Source organism: Dermacentor albipictus, chromosome 2 (assembly GCF_038994185.2).
Source record: "Dermacentor albipictus isolate Rhodes 1998 colony chromosome 2, USDA_Dalb.pri_finalv2, whole genome shotgun sequence".
In the NCBI taxonomy this organism is placed as follows: domain Eukaryota; kingdom Metazoa; phylum Arthropoda; class Arachnida; order Ixodida; family Ixodidae; genus Dermacentor; species Dermacentor albipictus.
The window spans coordinates 78,180,006-78,205,701 of NC_091822.1; the positions used below are offsets into that span (position 1 = coordinate 78,180,006).

General features: G+C 46.1%; 1 protein-coding gene across 2 annotated transcripts in view; it reads left to right on the forward strand.

Annotated features, from left to right (window-relative positions):
* Positions 1–25,696, forward strand: part of LOC135918828 (uncharacterized) — a 154,217-nt gene that overhangs the window by 119,487 nt on the left and 9,034 nt on the right. Inside the window, exons 1-2 of one of the 2 annotated variants that reach the window (XR_010569791.1) lie at positions 22,842–23,046; positions 25,051–25,121. Coding sequence is in view for 1 of the 2 variants with exons in the window: in XM_070533678.1 (XP_070389779.1) it covers positions 25,051–25,121 (71 nt within the window). In the remaining variant the exon portion in view is untranslated. Of the gene's footprint in view, positions 1–22,841; positions 23,047–25,050; positions 25,122–25,696 lie in introns of those variants that run through there. The other variant, XM_070533678.1, reaches the window with a different exon arrangement.

Sequence of the window (25,696 nt, forward strand, 5' to 3'; positions counted from 1 at the left end):
AGACCCAAATTAGTGGCTTCTGTACCTGTGTTGTTGAGTCGCAACGCCAGAACTTGTATTCGAATGAGTTGCACTGGAGGCTTGCACGGCAGCTACTCATTGTAGTGTAATGGTCATGTATTTGGTACCGTCCCTTGGTAGTGTAGAATTTCGATTACAGGTAACATGCCAAACAATAAAAAGACTATTGCATCTATAAACAACGGAGAAAATATTGAGCGAGCAAGAATATTCAAGGCAGCTCTTGGATGTACACACATTTTAAAGGCATGCAACAATCAAAAAAGCAAGTATATTAATATAAAAATGTTGCATAACTTGTCTGGTCATCACACACGGAATTCCTCAGAAATGTGACGTCGTTTGCTTTTCTTTTTTTTTGCTCAATGTAGCAAAAGGCGATGATTTTTTTTACGTCTCGACAATTATTTTTTTCTGTAACGCAAAGTTCCTCATGGATGTTTGCTCCCATTACTTCAACCTTTAGGCGGCCCCATGACCTGTGTACCTCCGTTATCTAGATCCAGGACAAGCACTGAAACAGTCGTTAGGAAGACTATGAATTAGCAACACACATTAGCAGTACAAACATTGTACTGGGTAGCTAACACATTGTATATGTTGGAACTGGTCCACTACTACAAAAGCCTTCCATATAAGAGAGAATACTGGGTAGAATTTTTAATCGATAATGACAATTATGAATTTAACAACATTAATAAAACGCTAGCAGCCGTCGTACTGGAGCGGAACAGGAGATACAAAATGACGGTAGCGAAAGCCTATGCTCTAGCCTCCAGTCATGATGATGAAGAAGTACAACAGTTTTAAGAAGGTATTACGTTAGCAATGAAGAATGTTAAAACTCAGTATACTGTATTTTTGTTCGACTTCAATGCCAAAGTGGTGAAAAAATAGGCTGGTGACCAAGAAATTCGCAACTACGCCATTCATACTGGGACCGCTAAACGAGAGATGGTGGTAGAATTCCCGGAAAGAAACGGGCTCTAAATAATTAATACCTCTTTCGGGAATCACAGTAACGGGTAAGTGGACTTCGAACAGTCGTCATGTACAAACAAGACATGAATAGGTTTCATAATCTCTGCTAATACCGGTATGGTATGGAATGTAGAGGCGTGAGATAGGGTAAAGGTTGGGGTGGGGGTGCAGTTACCATAGTGACAAGCAGACTTCTTCATCTTTTTCAGTGAATATTTTCGCCGTGTAAAAAATGTTATCGGTCCGCGCGGAACGCGGCCGCATGTATCGGAAGTTTCTCGAATGTTATCGATGGTTCTGTTGTCACCAAAGATTGTGTAATCTGATTGAACGTGCGAAGGAAATTGTGTAGAACTTTCTGAAAGACATGCGGGCACCACCGTTTAGGCCGGAACCTTTGATGATTCGTGTATAAAAGCCGATGCCTTTCACCGACAGATGAGATTTTCGACGATTGCCGAATGTGTTCACCGCAATCGTTGGGTTTTAAGCGTAGCCAGTTCTTGTCGCCTCAGGTTTGCCCAACAAAAGTTAGTTTCGTCATTCACAGTATAAACGTGGCATCTGGTGGAAGTCCTTTGCGTTCATGTACCGGACACCCCCACAAAGCCGTGACCGAAGCCCGAATGAAGAAGACAACACCAACGTCGCCAAGAACCAGCGAGGTAGCCACAGGCTGCAAGGACTGCCACCCGGAACACGGAATTTTGTCTGAGACGACCATGAAGATCGTCGCCAAGTCAACGCCAATTGCAGCCCCAACGCCTCCCGCCGTGCTGCAACAGCCCAGAGAGCCACTGACCTTCCGTGGATCATCATTTGATGACCCGTATAACTGGCTGGAGACGTACGAAAGGTCTCGCATCATTAAACAACTGGAACTACGGCGACAAGCACTGGAATGTATACTTCGCCTTAGCAGGCGCCGTCAGGACGTGGTTTCAGAACCGGGAATCAACCCTGACTACATGGGACCTGTTCATCAACGGCTTCATGCACACGTTCACGAGCATCGTGCACTAAGAGCAAGCTGAAGATCTACTGGAAACCTGAATGCGGATACCGAACAAGATCATTGCGATCATTACGGAGGAGATGATTCGCCTCTTCCGACACGCCGACCAAGACATGTTGGAGGAGAAAAAAGTTCACATTCTGATTCGCGGTCTAAAGCAAGAGCTTTTCTCCGGATTGATACGCTACCCGCGTAAGACCATTGCTCAATCTATTTCTTAAGACCCCAACAATTGAGATGACGCTCGATATGCGGACAAGGCAAAACAACCACCGACCGCTGACGCCAACCAAATCGAGGTTAAAGCACACGGCAGCGGGGACCTGCTAGAAAGCATCAGAGCGGTCGTTCGCGAGGAACTGTAGAAGCTCTTAGCAAGGTTGCAGCCTCAAGTGGCTTATATTGCCCACATCGTCAAAGAAAAGGTTAAGCGATCACTCGAATTTCCTAAGGTGCAACCACAACCACCACAGCCCCAGCCGGAAGCGATGGCCTGCGCCGCCATCGCCTGCCGTCAAAGTTCCCCTCATCGACCGCGCCAGGGCCCTGTACCGCAGGAATTCCGTCGTACACCCCCACTGCCAAGAGGATGCCTACACGTCGCCCAGCGCAGCTATCCGAAGAAGACAGACATTTGACACGCCCCCGACCACCGCCCACTCTACTATCCCTGCGGTGAAGCCGGACATGTCGACCGCCAATGCCCATACCGCGAAATCGAGACTACGAGGGTTCGACGTCAACTCTCCGCGCCCCCAGCAAGATGAACGCTCTCGCAATATCGCCGACTGCCTCGCCACCACCCTGTGGAGCCCTCCACGACTCGTTCCCCGTCACCAGGCCGCTACGTGTCGCCGCAGCGCTGACCATACACAGGCCCTTCGAGTGGACCCTTCGCCGACAAGTTGAAGAAAGTTAGGATGGTGTGGGAAGGCCCCTAAGTCCGGACCACTAGAATACACCTAATACGGCTGACGATGTCTTGGCGAGAAGCTTTTCCGCTGCTATTTTGGACCCTACAAGATGACTCGACGCGTTGGCGCACTCAACTATAAGGTCATGCCCGACCGCAATTCCCTATCACAGCGGCACCCCTCAGGAGCTGAAAGAGGGAACGCTGTGCAACTTAAGCCGTTCTACCAGTGCTAACGAACCTTGGCACTTTGCATAGCTGTATTATAGGCTTTCTGTTTTAGTCCGTGTTACTTGGGACTTCGTTTCCTTGCTTGGGTTCTTTCTTTCGTTTGTTAAGTGTTATTTTCGCTCTCCTATTATCTTTGTAACTTCGGGAGGATGCTTCTGGGTAGGGGGCAGTGACACGGGGACTTGTTTATCTTTTTCGGGTGACCACGTTTCACCGTCTAACAAATGTTATCGCTCAGCTCGGGACGCACCTGCATGTATCGGCAGTTTCTCGAATGTTATCGATGGTTCTGTATTCACTGAAGCTGCGCGTAATCTGATTGCATGTCTCACGCGAATTGCGTATAATTTTCTTGAAGACACACGGGCACCACCAATTACTGTGGAACCTTCGATGACTCGTGTATAAAAGCCGACGCGCTTGACCAGCAGAATAGGTTTTGAGAATCGCTGACTGTGTTCGCCGCAGTCGTTGTGCTTTAAGAGTAGCTTGTTTTGTGGACACAGGCTCGCCCAATAAAGTATAATTTCGTCATTCACACTTTTGCTACTGTGTACCTTACCGTCACTACTACGTTACAGTAGGTTAGAGACGTCTAGGATTTATCTCAGTTTCAAGGGAAAAAATTGTAAAATTATTTCCAAAGAGACAGGTCAACTTGGACGCAGTCAGTTAAAGGCAGACGAACTCAGACTGGTGTTCGCAAACAGATATGTAGCGTTAGGACAGATTAGAGCAATGAATGGACCATAAATCGGATGATTTGAGAAGTAAAAAAAAGTGGGAGGCAAGGAACCAAGCCATCGACTAGGTAAGTTCTCCAAATCAACGAAGAACCTAATAAAAGAACGTGAATCATGAACGTGTCTAGCTTAGCAGATCAAATAAAATTCGCTGAACTGTCAGAACTCATCCACAAGGATAAAGTAAGATATATTCTAAATTATAACGCGGGAATGCTTGAGGAAGCAATAAAAAATGGCCGTAGCATGAGGTCAGTGATTACAAAACCTGGCATAGGACAAGCCATGATTAACGTCATCTTCAATCTTGATGACATAGTAAATGCAGAAGAATTCTATGCTAATCTGTAGAGTAGCCAGAGCAGCCACGCTACCTTCATTCGAAGTGGTGATGAATAGGGTACATATGCTCGTTGTGTAACTAGCAAAGAAGTTCCAAGGGCCTTGCAAAACAAGAGCCGGAGAAAAGGAGCAGGAAGAGGTGCCTGAACAGTCGATTTAATCAAAGATGGAGGGGATATCATGCTTGGAAAGCTTGTTGCCCTCACAACTTGAAGTGTACGAGAGCGCTGGGAGAATACTAACATTATGATAATACACAGGATGGAAGACGTTAAAAAATTGAAAAATACTAGGCCCATTAGTTTGCTTTCAGTATTGTATAAGCTATTCACCAAGGTAATTTCTAATAGATTTAGGGCAATACTTCAGTCAAACAAAAGAACAGGCTGGCTTCAGGAAGGGCTATTCTACAATGAATCTCATCCATTTAATCAATAAGGTAATCGAGAAACTTGTGAAGTACAATTAACCCCTTAATATGACTCACATACATTAAGAAAAGGCATTTGATTTAGTACAGATTCAAGCAGTAATAGAGGCTTTGCGTAGTCAAGGTGCAGGGATATATTCGTTAATGGGTTTGGAAATGTCTGCAAATCTTCCGTGGCTACCTTGGTTCCCCACAAGAAAAACAGAAAGCTACCTATCAAGAAAAGGGTGACACAAGCAGACACAATTTCTCCAATGCTGTTCACTGCATGCTTAGAAGTATTAAAGCTATTAGACTGGGAAGGCTTCGAGGTTAGAGGATCAACGGAACATCTCTCAGTAACATTGGGTTCGCGGATGACATTGTCTTGTTCAGCAAGAATAGGAATGAATTACAACCAATGATTGGAGACCTTAACGAAGAAATGCAAGGGTGGGGATCAAGATTAAGACGCATAAAATAAAAATAATGTGTAACAACCAGGCGGGGGATCATACTTCGAGGTCAGCAATTAGGCTATAGCAATTGCACAGGAGTACATATATGTAACTTAATCACTCACAGGGGACCCTGATCATGAGACGATTTTTCTGAGATATGTCGATGATTGCTTCTCCATAATTCACAAGGACGTTTTCACTGTCTTCAAGGTTGATCTTACGAGTGTGGAAAACGCGATTCAGTTTACTGCCGTGCAAGCAGCAAACGGTTGTTGATTCTGACGTTTCTTGCAACGTCTACAGGAAGCCCACACATACATCCGCTTACCTGTAATTCAGCACGTTACACCCGAATTCATACAAAAGATGTGTTCCAACTACGTTGTTACATCTTGTAAGAACCGCTCGCACAAGCTGGAACGGCCGCACGTGTGATATTGAGAGCATATGTGAAGATTTAGAAATCGATAGCTACCCTCCGTCCTCTTTACCCTCTGTACGGAATAAAGTGTCACTCCCAGCACTCCATATGCCCCTAGCAATAGGGCGGCCATCGCTCGTATCATTTGCAGGTACCACGTCATGTTTGCATGTGCCCACTCGCAAACGACGAAGCATTTTGGTAAACGTAAAAGGCGCGTTGCCGCAGAAAAGTTTACGTCATAACGTTCGAGAACTCTGATTGCGAGTGTATTGGCGGGACGGGTGACTTCAAGAAATGTGTGAAACGTCGTGAGTATGACGTCAGGAAACGGCACGTGACCTTGTGTGCCCTTGCTGAACATATGGAATCTAGAATCCCTGCATATACAGACCATGGCACACACGTTATACGAATGATGGGAAACTTCTGACGGTGTGCACTCACTACTTGCGTCACGTACTGTATCGTACATAAATGCATTGTGCCTGTATTTTTCTTTTATTTTGGACAACGGTCCCGTATGGGGAGCCGAAGCGTAAATAAATCTTCACTTATCTTGTTCGGTGCATCTTTCTGCGCTTCTTCAATAAGCACTTTCCCGACCAGATGGGCAGCCGTCAGACGTTGTATTTCAAAGAAAAGTGCCCAGTTATTGCATTCTACCGGTTCTAACACATGGGTCAGAAAATTGGAGCTCAATAACAAGCTAAGGAATGCGCAAAGAGCGATGGAACGAAAACTGTTAGGGGTAACGTGAAGAGACAGCAAGAGAGTGGTGTGGATCAGCGAGCAAATGGATCTCTAGCGTTAACTGGTATTCTAGTTGGCACTAAGAAAAACATTCAGCAATAATTCCGATATTCCCTAATGCGAATTAGTGCCCAGCTGCCTAAATAATTTGAACGCAGTTGTATACAGACCTCGCAGACAGCACGCGCTACTCTAGGGCCATTTCGTAGCCATCGTCGACGCGCTATGTTTTTCTCCTCACGTTTTCGCCATACCTTCCAGCGCTTTCCGTTTCATGGTGCCGCTGCGCCCTACTCTGCGCTTTCGTCCTCGGGCCTCTTCGTTGTCGCTGCTTTTCAACTTTTCATCTGTCACTGCGTTTGTTCGGTCAGTTGTGCCGCCGCCGACGGCGTCGACTCCAGCTCTTGCCGCAGCAATGGGCGCCTTAGAGCTGCGCTCTAGAATAAAATTGGGCAGGACGTGTGATGGGTCGGATAGATAACCGGTGGACCATTACAGTTACCGTTTGGGTTCCAAGGGAATGGACGCGCAGTCGAGGACGGCAGAAAACTACGTTGTGTGTTGAAATGAGAGAAATGTGCCGGTACAAGTTTGAATCAGCTAGCGCGAGACAGGGGTAATTGGAGATCGCAGGGAGGGACCTTCGTTCAGCACGAACGTAAAGATAGGCTACTTCTGCTGACGGCGATATGTTACAAACGCATTCCCAAGTGTTTCTGTACGTACGTTTACCAGAGAAAAGATGGTATCCCTAGTCGCTTGACATTAACTATAGCCTGCTAAACAAGTTATTTTCTGATGTCATCCTGCAAAGAAACGGGGCACAATGCTAAAACGCATCACGGAAGTTGATGAAAATAAGGCTTTGATGGCATGCCGTCTTTAGTATTCGTGAATCTCTGTTATTCGTCCTGGAGAGCCTAGGGCGGCTGACGCGCTCTTTCAGCGCACGAGCTTTGCTCTTCGCCAAGGGGCGGAGAGAGAGGAGGAAACAGTTTAATGTTATTGAATTCAAAGAAGTCGGCCTGAGGTACATTCATACACTCAGCTACTCTTTACTGGTGGAAGAAAAGAGTGAAGAAAGAGGAGCACGATGAGTGACGATGACGACAGGAGGATGACTTAAAATACATAGCACGCAATTAGATCTACTAAATAATGCATGGTAGCCAGGGAGGCAAATCCTAGAGAACCTGCATTAAATGCTCGTACCAAATATTATCATGGAGGTGGGATTCATTCTCATATTTCGGCCGCATGAGGTAAGGTCTTGTGCAAAACGACTTTTTCATTTGTTTACTGAATTGAAATGTCTCTTTTTTCATTAATTTTTCTTCTTAGCCTCCACTTCCGCCCCCTGCATTGGGCAGACCTTGCCGTAACGAAACTGGTGGAAGACAGAACCAGACTGCCGTGCAGCCGGGAACGAACGGGACCAACACTACAAGCGGGGGTACTTGACAAGTGGAATAGAGATTGCCACATAGCGTGCACTCCTCGTGCAATCGATATATGTCACAGACGGTGCACGCTCTGAGAACAATAAACGTGACAAAAACACATGAGACACTTTCCCTGCGCCTGAGTGCGACGTTCCAGTTACTGTCAGGCTCGGGAGAAGCGGGATTTGCGACGGCACACGTCGCATGTCTGTCTCGAAAACCGAAGCTGTGACACTAACGTTCAGGGAACACACGAGCAGGAAATGAGCTTTTGTTGCTGTGCTGCTGCAATATATGTTGTTCTTGTTTGAACTATTCGCATATACATGGTAAAAATATTTAATTAAATAAGTCAGGATACATCGGTAGACTTAATGCAATAATTCAAAGTGATTGTGCATAAACCATCGACTATGACTTTGTATATAACCAATTAGCCCAACGCCTCTCGCAAGCTAGCTGTTCGCTTTAATAAAGAAAATATGCCCTTCAAGAAGCTTATTTGGTGCACGGAGAACATTTGGGTTGAGTTTGTGGTTTCATTGTGTAATTCCGTCGCAAAACAGTGCCGTTAACCAGTGGAGGTTTTGCGGTACCGGAGCATTTTCCTTCAGCTGACGAAGGCGGTGAGAACGGCTGCAGAGGAAGGGGGCTATCCTTTGCGAGCTCTACGCCACATCATCTAATCTTTCAGACGCCCACTGAGCTCTCGTGCTGCAACAAGTGCCAGCATACAGACTGGTTTTTTCTCTTACACGTACCTCCCTGATTGCAGACGACGTTATGAGTACATGTCCACAACGGACCTGAATTAAAACAGCGCATTGTTGCCAATTGCCTACTATCACAACCTTCGCGAAATTGTCGGATATTTAACCAAGTCTGGTGAATCTGTATTATGCCATATAGAGAAGTAATGGTAAGTACTTCTCAATAGAGAAGTAATGGCGTAGAGGTAGAGCATCCGCCTCGCGTGCAAGAGGACCGTGGTTCGAATCCCGGTGCGGCGCAATTTTCCACAGGATTTTAAAAAATTCCGCGTGTTGATAAAATTGCATAAATAAGCCCTGGAGTGCGGCTTGATCCCGGGGACCAGAACCGGTAACGCACTCCCTCGCCAGAGCAGGATTGTCCACCCTGGTGTAGTACTTGGCCACAACCTCCTATATGAATACAATAATAAAACCACGGCCTTCAGTCCCCACCCGTTGCAAAGCAACAGACCACAGTGGCGGTCAGACCTGTGAGGCAACAGAGGGTGCTAAGAATCCCTTGATCCGGACAGGCCGCCATTGGAATCTGAGCCTGGCAACGTTTAACGTTAGAACGTTATCTAGTAAGGCGAGTCTAGCAGTGCTATTGGAGGAAGTAGAGGGCAGTAAATGGGATATAATAGGGCTCAGTGAAAAGAAGGATATACAGTGCTCAAAAGCGGGCACATCCTGCGCTACCGGGGCTTAGCGGGGGGACGAGAACTAGGAGTCGGATTCCTGAACAATAAGAATATAGCTGGACACATGCAGGAACTCTATAGCATTAATGGGAGGGTGGCAGGTCTTGTTGTGAAACTTACTAGGAGGTGCAAAATGAAGTTCGTACAGGTCTACGCCCCTACAACCAATCATGATGACCAGGAAGTGGAAAACCTCTATGAAGACGTGGAATCGGTGATGGGTAAAGTGAAAACAAAATACGCTATACTGATGGGCAACTTCAATGCCAAGGTAGGCAGAAGCAAGCTGGAAACAAGTCAGTGGGGGAATGTGGCCTAAACACTACGAAGAGCAGGGGAGAGCTATTAGTAGACTTTGCGGAACAGAATAATCTGCGGATAATGGATACCTTCTTCTGCAAGCGGGATAGGCGAAAGTGGACGTGGAAGAGCCCGATCAGCGAGACTAGAAATGAAATAGGCCTTGTACTCTGCGCTAACCCTGGCATCATGCAATATGTGGACGTACTCGGCAAGGTTCGCTGCAGTGACCATAGGATGGTAAGAACTCGAATTAGCTTAAACCACAGGAGGGAACGGAAGAAACTGGTACATAAGAAGCCAATCAATGAGTTAGTGGTAAGAGGGAAAATAGAGCAATTCCAGATCAAGCTACAGAACAGGTATTCGGCTTTAACTCAGGAAGAGGAGCTTGGTGTTGAAGCAATGAACGACAATCTTGTCGGCATGATTAAGGAGTGTGCAATAGAAGTCAGTGGTAACTCCGTTAGACAGAGCAGCTCCACAGACACCGTAGTCCTCCACAGAGAAAGCAACAAAATCCCAAAAAAGGAAGGCGTCAGACAAGGCGATACGATCTCTCCAATACTATTCACAGCATGTTTACCAGAGGTATTCAGAGACCTGGAGTGGGAAGAATTGGGGATAAAAGTTGATGGAGCATACCTTAGCAACTTGCGATTCGCTGATGATATTGCCTTGCTTAGTAACCCAGGAGATCAATTGCAATGCAATCTCACTGACCTGGAGAGGCAAAGCATAAGGATGGGTGTGAAAATTAATCTGCAGAAAACTAAAGCGATGTTTAACAGTCTCGGAAGAGAACAGCAGTGTACGATAGGTGGCCAGGCACTGGAAGTGGTAATGGAATATATCTACTTAGGGCAGGTAGTGACGGCGGATCCGGATCATGAGACGGAACTACTCAGAAGAATAATAGTGGGCTGGGGTGCGTTTGGCAGGCATTCTGAAATCATGAACAGCAAGTTACCATTATCCCTCAAGAGAAAAGTATATAATAGCTGTGTCTTAGCAGTACTCACCTACGGTGCAGAAACCTGGAGGCTTACGAAACGAGTTCTGCTTAAATTGAGGACGACGCAACGAGCTATGGAAAGAATGATGGGCGTAACGTTAAGGCATAAGAAAAGAACAGATTTGGTGAGGGAACAAACGCGAGTTAATGACAACATATTTGAAATCAAGAAAAAGAAATGGGCATGGGCAGGACATGTAATGAGGAGGGGAGATAACCGATGGTCATTAAGGGTTAGGGACTGGATTCTAAGGGAAGGGAAGCGTAGCAGGGGGCGGCAGAAAGTTAGGTGGGGGGATGAGATTAAGAAGTTTGCAGGGACGGCATGGCCACAATTAGTACATGACCGGGGTAGTTGGAGAAGCATGGGAGAGGCCTTTGCACTGCAGTGGGCGTAACCAGGCTGATGATGATGATGACGATGATGACGACGCTTGCTGAGGGCAGACGAAACACTTTTATAACATGGAGGAACTCAACTACGTATACCAGAATACAAGCGAAAGCTATCCTGATTATGGGAAAGCCACAATCGGATACAACCTCAGACAAAATTTGAGACACACGGACGACGCGAAGAAATTGCGCAAGGCAACGTTTGTCATTTCGAGGCATACAATATCTTCTGAAAATAGATAATTTGACAGAATTCAACTGTAGTAGATGTATATCAAATAATCAAATGAAACACAAATAAATTAGATAATATATATGCTTGGCTAATCAAAGTTAAATGTATGTTATGTTCACTTTGTAATAATAGAGCCGAAGTACTAAATTGTCTAGACCTTTTTAATGGCCAGTCAAATATAACAGCATATAACAGATGTCATTTTTTCTTGTGTGCCCTATGTCTTTAATATGAAGAATGAAATGAATAATAAAATGCAAAATAGAATAATAGTTTCACAATTTTTTTACATGTCAAAGTTCTGTTGCTACCTATGTGGCTTGATGGAAATTGTTTATACATTGTTCTTTTTTTTGTTTTGGATCCTGTAGTGATTACTTGTGTTCGTATTTAGGATATGTATGAAAACAGATATATACCTATGCGAAACAATTTAAGGAGCAGGGTCCTCTGTCAGACTACGTGCATTTCGTCCCTGCCTCCTCTACTCTTGAAATACTACAAAGAAGCAACGTCAAAAAATAAAATAAAATAAGAAAAAGACGTAAGCGTTGGGGGAATTAGTATGATAGAGTTGCAGAATAGTTCTCAACAGCGAATGAAGCGGCGGGCAAGTTCATTGCTTCGAAGAGAGAGTACTATGATGTTGACCATTGTTTTGCATAGTTGGAAGATATTTTTGACGAAAACAGTTGTGATTAATTTCTAGCTGCCCCTCGTGCATCCATAACGTTAGACTGACAACTTCACTGTCACCGCTTTTGGAGCTTGAAGTAGAACAAGTATACCTGTCTCTGTCTCTCGGACAAATATCTGTTGAGAACATTTTGAAACAATATTTTACATCTCCATACAAGTTTATTTGATTTCTTTTGAGTGTGCTCTCAAAGTCGGTAATAAATATGGTATTAGCCAAATTCGTATTCATAGGCTGTCTGATCAATGCAAAAACATTAATACAGGGATCGCGTGGTATGCCGAGAATGTAAGTGCGTATTTTGTAGAATATACAAATGATATAAAACAGGCAACCCAACTGCGAGCTTGGGCAGCGCTTCTTGATTACCTTGTCTTCTTCACATTCAAAGAACCGTTGTCGCGTTCATACAGAAACGCCAAGTAACGATAATTAAGCAACCTCTCCTTCTTAAAGCAGATGTTCAAATGGAATACTTAAAGGCGTCAGGCCACATTGAAAACTATTTTGATGCTAAAGTGTCCAATGGCGTATTCAGCAACACAGCCGGCCTCTGCTATCTTTAGCAGCGAAATGGCAGCAGAACTCGCGTTGCCATTGGCTGTGACGCCATGGCACGAGCGCGGCTCACTGGAGGACAGCATGCGAAAGGAAACGCTGCCGCGCTAGCGCGACGGGTGTTACGTGAGGGGAGAGACAGTCGCCTTGACGCAGGTCCCTGTTGCTCTGGCTCTCGCCACGAGCGCTTCTCGACGAAGCTGAGTCAGGCGCTGGCAGAGCAGACGAAACGGAACACGTGCTGGACGTTAGTGGCCCAGGTGTTGCACAAGGGGAGTGGGCATTGCCAGGCCTGTGGCATGCGGCGTTGGCACCCCTAGGTGGCGCAGCTGCTGGCCATTTCGCGCAGCACCTACTGTTTCGGTGCATTTATCCGTAGCCCAAAACTCCAAAGGATGCTCAACGCTGTTCAATTAGATATTAATGTTTTCGCATTCACAACTCTTAAAAAGTCCTTAGGTGTCCTCTAATTTTGTATTATTGAACTTGATTTTGTGACTTTTTTTACCATAACCTAAATAAACACAAAACTAGAAATTATTATCGATCACGGAACCCGAGAAATCGTTATATATAAGATAAATTTCAGCAGCTAGAAAACTTGTTCAACTTTAATAGGGTTACAAAGACGGCACCGAATAAAACAACACATGAAGAAGGGGCACACGAGACAGCACGTAGGAGCACAAGCAACTGAGTGTTTGATTTCTTGACATAGTAATATACAGCTGCTGTCAAGGATCAAAACAACAAGAATAAACAGGGCAGTCATCTGCATCGCACAAGGCAGCCAAGATACAGAATAACTTTTAAGTGTCGCTCTCAAGATATGCCAGTTCCTTTGTCGAAAGCGAAGCCGAGGCTTCACTGATACAATCAACACCACGCTTTTTAATCTCAACCGCTTCCAATATCCCCCTTGTCAGTTTATGATCAGCTCTGTACAGAACACTGGTTTTATCAAAATCTGGGATGCACTTGTGAGCCTTACAATGCGCACTTGTATGACCGGAGAGCTCATTTTCCATCTTATATCTAAGCTCATGTAATCTGTCATTCAGACATCTGCCCGTTTGGCCTACATATTGTTACAGATACGAAAGGCGCGGACAAGAAGAGAGAAGAGAAGGCGAAGAGAACGAGAAGTTAGAGAGGCCGGGCTGCGCTACGATCACGCTACCATCATCGTCCAATTCTCCTGTAAATAAAACCATTTCTTCGCAACTCTTCGTAACAGTTGTGGTGGAAGGTGCGGGGTAATCAACACCCGAAGACGGAGGCTGAACCACAAGTTCTTCGACGGAGCCGTCGCCTTGCTGGACTCCCACCGAATTCACCGGAGGTGAACATGTCCCACGACGCAGACGAACAACGGCCCATTCCAACTGCTGCCCCGACAAGTTCTGTTATGCAATTGAGAGATGCGCGTCCCTTCGCCGGAAGATCGGACGAAGATGTCGAGGAATGGCTCATCCATTATCACCGGGTAAGTGCCGCCAACAGGTGGAACAGCGCTTCTCAGCTTTCTAACGTCGTGTTCTTTCTAACGGATGCTGCGTTGTTGTGGTTCGACAACCACGAGGAAACATTCACAACATGGGGAAGATTTGTTTCGAAAATCAGAGACCGATTCGGCGACTCCGCGACGAAAAAGAAAAGGGCAGAACAGACGCTACTGCAACGTGCGCAAGTAACAGGCGAAATCTGCACGACCTATATTGAGGCTGTAATAAAACTGTGTAGGATGGTGGATTCTGGAATGTCCGAGGAAGACAAAGTCGGGCACATCCTAAAAGGAATTGCCGAGGATGTTTACAATTTCCTCATTGCAAAAGACAGCCTGGCTTCAGTCGCTGACATCATTCGACACTGTCGCACTTTCGAGCAACTTAAGACGAGGCGCATAACGCCGAAGTTTGGCAGGCTAGCCAATGTAACGACAGTTGTAAGCGTGGAAAGCAACCAGCCCCTTGATCTTGCATCAAGGATCCGACAAATAGTTCGGGAAGAACTCAGCCTGCACGTGCAAATGACACATCCAGGCACCCATAGCTTCCGCCTACCACCAGATTTTGAGCCAAACGTGGCATCCTTCTCCCCGTATCCTGTGGCAAGGGGCACTGAAAATTATGAAGTCGCGCCCCGACAGCAGCCACGTCTCTACGACAGAGAACCTACTTATGACGCTCGACCACAACGAGAGCAGCCGCGTTTTTACCCCCGAGGCCCTGCGACTTCTGTCAGGCCGCGATAAGAACAGCACCGACCCTACTATCACGACGCGACTTATGAAAGATATAACGGATTTCAGCAAGCAGCAGAGACACGTTATCCACATGACCACGAACTTTCTCGCCGCCTGCAGCCGTCTACCATTCGTTTCGAGGAAGACGCTGTGAACCGCGACCCTCCCGTGTGCTACAACTGCGGTTCCACAGGCCATATAGCTCGGTATTGTCGCCAAGCCCGTCAATCACGTAGGACACCATCGATGTTCTCGCCACCCAGAACCCGTACTTCATATGATCTGCGGACGACCGATTCGCTTCCAAGGGATCACTTCTCACACGAGACCAGACGCAGTGATTCGCCAGCATCTGAGCGGAGTTTGACGCCACCAAATAGCCGTCCCCGTCGCTCTCCGTCCCCTCGGCGCCGTTCTTCCTCACCGCCGCCGGGAAACTAGCATCCGCGGCCAATGGAGGTGTGGTCGCCGGACGGTCTTCACAAGAATGCCTGTGCCTGTTGTGATGTACAAAAACAAAGTGAATATCTCGATTGACGGAATATCGACCATGGCGTTGGTTGATGCTGGGGCGACTGTGTCTGTGATGCGCCTCGCTTTCAAAAACCATCTAGGCCACAAAGCTATGTTTTCTTGGAACGACGGTATTACCTTTCGTGGAGTAGGCGGCGAGTGGCTTCATCTCTTTGGTGTTTGTGCTGTGAGTGTTTTGTTGGCTGGGAAAGTGTTTGTGTCGGAATTCCTTGTTCTTTCCCGTTGTTCGCACGATGTTATTCTTGGTATCGATTTTCTTGAACAGTGCGGCGCTTCTGTGGACTGTGGTTGTGGCGACATATCATTGAACAAGTTATTAATATCAGCAAATTCTGAACAAAGCTCGGGTGGAGAAGACAGGGACGCAGGCACACTCAGAGTTCTTGATGAAGTGATTGCACCATCGTGGTGCCTGACGCCCGATCGTATATCGGCAACTACTGTTGATGCTGATTGTGTTGACCTTGTAGTTAGACCACTCCGCATAAACTGTGCTAAAATAGATACACATGCGCCCTGCTCGGTCGTGTGCATGACGAAAGGAGTCACCACATTGTGGGCGCTGAACTGTTCCGCCACGCCAGTTGTCCTTCCTCGTGGTATGAAAATCGCTCTCTTCGATAAAGCCGCATGTAGCTCAATATCGGCACTAACTACTAAGGTCTCTAAAGCTTGCTCTTCTTGCGATAATCGCCATTCTGAAGAGCTAATGTTTGGCATGATCAGCAAGGTTCTCGGTACATCGGAACGGCAAGCACTAGTACAAGTCCTTGCCAGGCATGAGGCTGCATTTGACTTCACGCATGGTGATGCACCCCTTCATTTACCGTCGTCCCGCGCTCTTCACAGAATAGATACCGGCTCAACACACCCCATCCGCCAGAAGCCCTACCGAGTGCCATCGTCCCAGCGCAAAGGTATTGCAGAGCAAGTCAAGGAGATGATGAACAAAGGTGTCGTTCAAGAGTCGTCTAGACCATGGGCAGCCCCAGTAATCCTCGTCCGAAAAAATGATGGCTCCTGGACATTCTGCGTGGATTACAGACATCTAAACGCAGTGACGAAGAAGGATGTTTATCCAGTACCACGAATCGATGACGTCACTGATTGCTTACATGCTGCTTCTTACTTCTCAACACTTGATTTGCGATGGGGGTATTGGCCAATACTTATGGACCCTGCCGACAAGGAAAAGACTGCGTTCGTGACTCCAGATGGCCTATTCGAATGTAATGTTGTGCCTTTCGGCCATTGCAATGCTCCTGCCACCTTTGAAAGATTCATGGACACAGTACTATGTGGTCGAAAGTGGGAGATATGTATGTGTTACCTCGATGATGTTGTAATCTTTTTCCGCACGTTTGAAGAACATAACGAACGCCTCAGCCTCGTTATGTTCTTCAAACGTGGTCCTTCTTGGGACACCGCAACGCAAGCGTGGATTGCGCCAAAAGTCCTTGTCACAATATTGAGGCCCATTTGTATTTGTGGACTGCCTGAGCGAATTCACTTACGTCATAGCTCGCCTCCTGTACAATGGTCGGCGATCAAGCAGAGCTCAGCTTACTCATATTGCTCGCCTGAAGCCTTTCTACCCTGCTTGTACATCCTGACTCGCCTCACGCGCTTCGTCTGCTTGCGGGGAAATGTAACGGATACGAAAGGCGCGGACGAGATGCGAGAAGATGAGGAGAACGAGGAGTTAGAGAGACCGGGCTGCGCTACGATCACTCTACCATCATCGTCCAATTCTCTTGTAAATAAAACCATTTCTTCGCAACTCTTCGTAACAATATGTTGAACGGCACGACAAAGGAACCGAATAAACTACTTTCTGTACACATCCGACATGTTTTGCCCATGTTTTTTTTGCGTACACCTATTTGTTTTCCCAATTTCCCGCGCTTACTTTGGCACACATCAAACCAAGACGTTGTGGAGCGGAAAATGCAACACGAACACCAGCTCGTTTACCTACTTTTTTGAGATTGTGAGATGTGCCGTGAACATATGGAATAATGGCACACCTGGTTTTAGAAGGGACTGCTCGATCCTAGTTTACAGCGCTTGGTTGCTTGAGCTGTTGAGCAAAGCAGTTTTCATTGTGAGGTCAGCCGCCTCAGTGGGGCAAGGTATCCTGAACATGTGATCGTATCTGTTGCGGAAAAAATGCACAGCCAAGTGCTCCGTAGCGCAGCGCTAGAGATTCCTGCTGCCACTGCAGAATTTAGAGCACGTGCTTCCCAGACATTTTGCAGAATAGCTCAGGTGAGGCGTTAGTGCTTGTTGCATATTCTTAAAATTTTAGCTTATGATTACTGTTAATATGTATTTTATGGTCACACGAACTTCTCTTGTCAATGTCACATTTTTAGTACGTATATGTTTTCCGCATTTTCACAGCGACTCATTTAAGGCCATCTTACAGCCATGGTATATCGTTTTCTACATGCGCGATTGTTTAATCATTACACTATGTATCGGTGCTCTCTGATCACAACTCGTCATTACGCCCCTAAAACCCTTTAACCAATCACAAATTATCGTGACTTTAAATGTCATGGCCCATTTTGTCTCCGAGGCTAGGCATGAAATGTGCTATTTCTCTCTTTCACACACACACAATACAGACGCAGACACACGTACGCACGCACACACAAACGCACATGATACTACACATCCACGTTCGCGCACAGGCATACATTTTCGCACATTTACACTTTCACACACACACACACACAAACGCGCGCGCACGCACGCATGGCACACACGCACGCATGCGTGCACTCTATGTAAATTATCTTTCCGTTGCACTAATTTTACTCAGCAGTGCAAGACCATCTAACCCAATGAATAAGTATTCTACACATAATCATCAGCAACCCCAGGAGATCCTCTGAAGAGGATCCCAGGGGTTGTCCTCCTGCTTGGACAACCCCTCCTTTGTGGGCATGTCCTGTTCTATGAAAATCGTCATCATAACAATCAACGCACGGTGACGCTTCCTGGTTGATCCCGCATTGTGGGTATGGGTCATAGTATGGAAATTATAAGCTCGCGGCCATCATCCCCAAGAGCCTTGCTGGCGGTAGCAAAATAATCACCGCCCGCTTCTTGGCTTTCTTGGCTAAACCGCCATTGTTGATGTGTGCCATAGTATGGAAATCATAATTATCATCAACAGCCGGACACGGTTCTCGGCCGATTCTGCAGTCTGGGTACGTATCGTAATATTGAAATTATAATTAACGTGAACAACTGTGATTATCCCCAAGCGCCAGTTGCCTTTGGCATGGTACGCCCCGCCCGCTGCTTCACCAATTTTCCGTTGTGGCCATGCGTCCCCATAGTCTGAAAACTGCCATGGTAATCGACATGCGCATACGTTTCATGGCCGATGGCTTATTGTGGTTTTGTGCCTTAGTGTAGGTACTATAATGACCGACACGTGGCGATCACGTCAAAGAGATAGTTGGCATTCGCACGATTTTTACTGCCTGCATCTTGTTGCCTGCACCCTGTAGTGCCTAGGTACCATATTGTGGTAATTGTCGTCCTAATTAAGAGATCGCGACCATCTGAAAGTTCTGGTTTGTGTTAATACCAGAAACGTGCACGTGCTGTTGTAACATATGTCCATGTGTGGATTTCGCGTATGGATGCTGTTGCCTGTTTGCCCGCTTTTTGAACAAATTTGATTGAATTGAATAGCATATGTGCGATTGTTTTACTGTGTTTGTGTCTAAATGTAATGCAAATAATTTTCGCAAGGCATTACTCATCTTTTAGACATCTTTTAGACAGAACCAGAACCAAAGCGGACCAGGGTCGTACGCTGAACAAGATCATGCACGAGGAACTGAAAATTACCACGCAAAATGAGCTGATTGACCGTCTCGCCGACAAGTACCTCCCACTGGCTAAAAATGCTAGAGGCACGACCGCCGAAGCATATCGCGGCAAAGCCAACCCAGAGCTAGATCGGGACTTCTCAACCGAAGAGATACGCACGGCGCTTCAGAACCTAAACAGCAAGTCAGCGCCGGGGGCGGACGGCGTAACTAACAAGGCACTTCAAGAACTTGACGAAACCTCAATCGAAACCCTCACAGAGGAAATCAACAAAATCTGGAGGAATAGAGCACTACCCGAAGACTGGAAAACGGCCGTCATCGTGCTCATCCCAAAGCCTGGAAGGCTCCCAACATCAATAACTTCAGACCTATCTCGCTGACGTCTTGCGTCGGCAAGGTAGCCGAGCACGCAGTCCTAAACAGGCTCTTGAAGCATCTCGTAGATAAAGATATCTACCCTCCAGCAATGATCGGCTTTAGACCCGGGCTATCCACTCAAGACGCCATGAAGCTCCTCAAGCATGAGATCATTGACGCAGACACAAGAGACTTGAGAGTAATCCTAGGGCTGGACCTCGAAAAGCATTCGATAATTTATCACATGACTACATACTCGACACGATCTCCAACCTCGACCTCGGCACGAGACTCTACGCTTATACAAAATCGTTCCTGAGCGACAGAACGGCCACCCTCCGTCTAGAGGAATTCAAGTCCCAGAAATACAAACTCGGAGGCAGAGGCACCCCGCAAGGTTCTGTCATCTCTCCGACGCTTTTTACCCTTGTGCTAGCCGGCCTAGGTAAGAAACTGGATCAAATCGAGAACGTCAAATACGCGATATACGCAGATTATGTAACGCTCTGTGTCCCCGGAGGTAGCCTGGGATCAATTGAAAGCGCTCTGTAGGAAGGGATCGACGCGATCGAGGAATACCTCACTCCAACCGGCCTGCGATGTTAACCTACGAAGTCGGAGCTCCTCGTCTAAAAACCATCGAGGAGCGGTCCCAAACAAAAGAACGAAATCATAGACACACACGCCATTACTCTCAGAACAAAAGACGGAGCAAACATTCCATACGTCAGCAAAATCAGAGTCCTTGGGATATTCATTGAGAGCAACGCCTCTAACGCCGCGACAGTGGAGAAGATCGTGACAAAGTCGAATAATACTTTGAATCTCATACGACGCGTAGCAAACAGACAACACCGCCTTAAGGAAGAAAATCTCCTGAAGCCAACACATGCCTTTCACCTACCACCTACCAGGCTGCCAGGCTGGTAGGTGGTAGGTGAAAGACTTCACCTACCCGGCTGCCATGCACAGATGGAAGGTAGCGGAGAAGGACAAACTCAATGTACAACAGAGGAAGCTAGTAAAACTAGCGCTGGGAATCCCCAAGAACACCGAGACAGAGCTCCTGCTGCAACTGGGGGTACACAACACACTTGCAGAAATCGCCTAAGCTCAAGAACGGGCGCAATGGACAAGACTCTCTCGAACTAAACCGCGTAGAGAAATCCTAGCCAAACTAAGTCATGACACCACAGTAATCGAGAATCTATGTCAAAGCGTTCCGACGGACACACGCAACTCCTACACGGTTCGCCCACTCCCGCGGAACATGAACCCGCGCACCATCAGCCCAGTAGGCTGGCATGCGGATCGTTCATCCTGCGCGAAATACGTGATAAGATCCTAGCCTGTTTCGTTGACGAGGCGCAGTACCAGACCAGAATGGCCTTCGTTGCCACTACGATCAATAAGCAAGGTCAAGTAAGAAACGCTCTCACAGTCAAGACCCACAAGTACGAGATAACAGAACAGGTCACCATTGCACTCGCCCTCACATACCCGACCACCACGCACGTCTACAGCGATTCACGCTCGGCCGTCAAAGCCTTTCAGAAAGGAGCAGTTGCAAGCCAACCACTCAAATAATCAATTGATCCGCACCGCTGCGTTATCACACCATCTGCTGGTTCCCGGCACACCCCGGAGAGATCGAGGACACCTCTCCAGATGGCTCACAGGACCGCGCGAGACCTAACCCTTCGCGACGCCACCTATTCTGGTCCTGACCATCCCAGCGAGAATCGGGGCCCTCCCTCCGCATGTAACGAGATCATAAAGCACTTTTATCTAGACCGCAGAATATACAGCACACCTCGCAATAAGCTCACCAGGCCTCAAGCCTTCACGTTCAGAATGCTTCTAACAAGCACGTACCCCACGCACAACAGACTACAACGCTGCATGCTTGATCTATACAAAACATCATATTGCGAAAATTGCCATAGCACACTAAACGTACATCACTTGCTCTGGCCGTGTAGTCGGACCCACTCAAACAAGGATCAAGACTCCGCGAGGCTACAAGAAGCATTACGCAGCACGGACCTGGTGAAGCACCGTCCAGTGAGCCCACGATGCGGTCAGGGAGTTACAACTCCCGGTCCGAACGTGGGAGTAGCCCGCTCTATGGGACCTTGCACCCCGTAGCTCGCAGGACCTTTCATTAAAGTTATTCCATCCATCCATTACCCATTACTTTATTCAGTAAAGAAAGAAATGCTGGGTGTGACCTAATTTTTCGCGCGTCAGGCAGTGGGGCGGAGCTTAGAATGTCATCGCTGGACGCGCTTCAGTTTATTTTTTTCTGAGAATGCGAATTGACTAAATGAGAACCCAGCCAGCAATGGCTTACACAGCGACTGACCGACGGGCCTTCACGAAACGATGGAACGGTACCCAAAGAAAGATTCGCTTTTAAAACATCTCAGTATTTACACGTGCATGAGGGACGCGTCGCTAAAGAGGCGAAATGTCAATGCCAAGTGAATGCTACAGATGGAGACCGTGCCTTGCTTCGGTGCATAATACGGAGGTTAAGCAACAGTGTCCGCAGAAATGAGCAAGCTAGGATAAGCACTGTGAACTGAAAGAGCAGGCCTAACCAAAGGCGCGCTCACTCATGCTTATACATGTATCTCACTAAAGTGTAGCGTGAGGAGCGCTACTCCCCTTATTCCGCCCTCCTAATTTTTCTATGGGTCACCTGTAAGTTTTGAGTGTTGCACTGAATTTAACGCAAACATGTTGATGGCGACACAAGTCGGGCATCCATGCTAATAAAACAACAAAAAGAACAGCATAGGCAAGTGGGTCAATGAAATGCAGAGAGTCACCGCGCTGTCTCTAATTTACGCAGCTTTGTACTTTCTGTGGCAGCGTTCAAACGAACCCGACACCAAACGTTCCAACATCCATGATAAGATCGCCCAGCTTAGAGAAAAAGATACATAGATACCAGGGATGCTTCCCTGCAGGTGACAGGTGACAGTGTTTCTTTTCTCGCAATATATTCGCAAACGGCATATCGGCATAGCAATCACGTGTCCGCCTTTGATACCACGGCTATGTGTGCAACCTAGAACGGCTGTCTTATTTTTGGCCCTGTCTTTGTTTATGCAAATATTTGTTTTCTGTTGAAATGTATCCAGCGAACAGATGTGCCGGAGGCCGGCAACTGGTGTAGCCTTTCTCTTTGTTCATGAGAACATTCGCTATAACGAAAGAAGGACATAGTATATTTATAAGGGGAGCGCGTCTATTGACGGGGGACGAATGTTGCCAAATGTTTTTTTTATTTTTCTCACTTGTGTACTTTATTGATATGGGCTAAGTAAGTGGGCCGCCCGACCAGTGTACCTCGACAAGTTTACTCCGATATTGCTTGTTCAGTAGGGTTCTTCGCAAGGGTATATATTACAGAATATTACTTCCCGTAGTATATAAGGCCTCTCATACTAACCGCATTATGCACTATGAACCTGTTCAAGAGATGCGAATAGAGTTATAACCACGTTCTAGCTGACGAGGAACCTATAAACCAGGTTCAGTGTGTTTCTCACTCAAGTGTGTCTATTAGCTCGAAGAAAAATTGTTGCCTCATCTCTGCCAGTGGAGAAAATGAAATTCTTTGCTTTGATTTTGCTCTTCGGGTTGGTCATTTTGACTATCGGTAAGCGAAAAAGAACTGCAGTTTTCTTCATGTTTCCTGCTTGGTGTTTTCGGCCATCGTTTGGCGCCCAGGTAATATAACGGTCAAAGAATCAGTTGATGGTATGCATCTTGACTTATGTATCCATTATTTGTTGGTTGCAATGATGGCTTACTGCCATCGTTGCGTTCGCAAAAAAAATAAAAATTTTCAGAATTCGCAAGGTTTACGTTCCGAAACCACGATGTGATTACGAGACACACCGTAGTATGGGAATCCCGATTAATTTCCAGCACGGGAGGTCCTTTAACGTGCTCCCATTGGGCGCTGCATGGGCAATTTTTCATTTCGTCCCCACCGTAAGGCGTCCGGCGCTGCAGGAATTTGATTCCGCGACCTTGTGCTTAGCAATGCAATGCTAAAACCACCAAACAATAACGGTGGGCAAAGTGAAACTGCAAATAGTCGGAAAGTGTACTCGATAGCTAATGTTTCGCGCTTAATTTTATGAACGTGACAGGTTCACAGGGCTCTGCTTACAAAAAGCGTTTAACAACTTTATGCATACTCATTGGCCGGCCTCGGCGGCCCTTACCGCCTGGGTTAAAATGCCTTAAGTGTCGACGTGCGAAAATAGTACTCCGCCTAACGCTTTCTTTTTTTTTGTTTTGTAAGCGCCTATTTCATTGCGATGGTTTTCAAACCTATGGCTCTGTTTTCCTTGAACTTGTGTTGTTAGCCTGACGGCGTCATCGAACAGCGGATTCTTTCACCGCGCTCTTCCTGCCCGTCTCTTCCGGTTTCCGTATTATTTTCACAATAGCGAAGTTTCAAATCTTTTTCATTTATATCGGTGAAAGAAGCTACTGCTATGTCTTGTTCACAGTTAGACAGGTGTAACGTGTTTCTTAGTCAAAATGTGTTTTCTTGTAAATTACATCTCATCGCTGCGCTTCCTAGATCACCGACTTTAGTCCCGAAAGTAAATATTCCTCCCGATGTGTCAACATGGTCTGAGCTTATTCTTTCTTGGGAATCATCCAAATTTATGAATATATTAGGCTTGAATTCAACGCTGGTTTCCTAAGTAAACCTAAAGCCTGTATAATCAACATTAAAGTGCATGAAGTCCATCACTACACATGCGTTATGTGAGTTGGAGTCCTCAGCATCTTATGTTGCCCTCGCTAACTTTCGAGATGTAAGTTAACCATCATGATGTCTCGTGTTCGCTCTGTTCATGATGCGCTAGTCAATCTAAACGCTTCACGTCACGCTTGCTAACAAGTTCGAAACACCCGAACAACGCTGATGGCAAGCACTTAAATTTACGAGAATTCATTTTATTTTTTAATGATACATATACTAGGTTGTGCCATTAATTTTATTAATGATGGATATTGCTATTACTAGTGCCGCACGCCCACGAAAAACAATTTTTGACGAAAGGTTTTCGCAAGCACGATTGCATGCTGCTTAACAGCTTGACTTTAAGCATGCGTCAGTATTCAAGCACTTCATGGAGCCCGTTTCATAAATAACCACATGACGCACATTTCATATTTTGTTGGTCTGTTTAGGAAAGCCATTCAATTAACTTTTATTTCCTATGTGCGGTCTCTTATTGAACATTCCAGTGGTGATCGCATCGTATGTCGATCGCCAATATGAGAGGCTTATTTTTTTTTTCCTATGAACGGTACCTTTTTCGCTGGTCATTATGGGCAGTAATTTATCTATAGTAATATATTCGCACATTCATGTAAAGGATTTTCTATCACTAAAGCATCCATAAGATAACTGCATCGAAAATAGGCATTGTGTTGACATCAGCTGCAGCCAATGCCCTTTACCTTTACTGTTTGCTTTTAGTTTTTCACGTTGATTCATATTGCTTTGTCCCTGATTTGCAAATATTTCGTTCAGCTCTTGATAGACGTTTACATTGCGAAACCAGATTTGAAGATATTTAGGCAAATTATCCCCTATGTCAATTCATTTCATGCCCATGTCTGTTTGTCACAGCATCGCAAAAATTCAGAGGTCCTAGACTTCCACAAACAGGTGCCTGTTCTGACCAGGGCTCATCTTCTGGGGTAAGAAGATTTCCAGCTTGTGTTGTCAGAGATGCCGATTAATATTTACTTTTGGATTACCTGCACGCTTTTGCTCATGAAAATTAAGCGCTGACTAGTAGTGCCACAAGCAGTGGAAATTGTTGCGCTGAATTCATTTATTGCAACAATGTTTCGCGATCTCTTTCTTAAAAGCATTTACGTATCACTACTTTCTTACGGCACGCAGTAATGGTTTATTTGCTTCAATTGTATACATTTGCTGAAGGTTATAACTGCTTCCACGGCATTTCCGCAGTTATTCTAGATACTCAGGCTAGTTGCAGCCATTTGTGTTCTAGAACGTCAGGAAACGTTCATGTGTAGACAATGTAGAATTCATATTGCCATATATTCTGCTAGAGCTTGCAGTCGTATTTTTGCTGTCAGCGTTATAAGTGATTCCGTCTTGTTCGCAGAATTTATTTACTTACTAGCATCCCTCACTGCGTAATTTTCTTGAACTGTGAAATTTTAAAACCAAAGGATAATTTCTATTGTCTTAAGTCACGCACGTTTCGCTGAAAGCTCAAGCATCAATTATATGTTATAGTAGT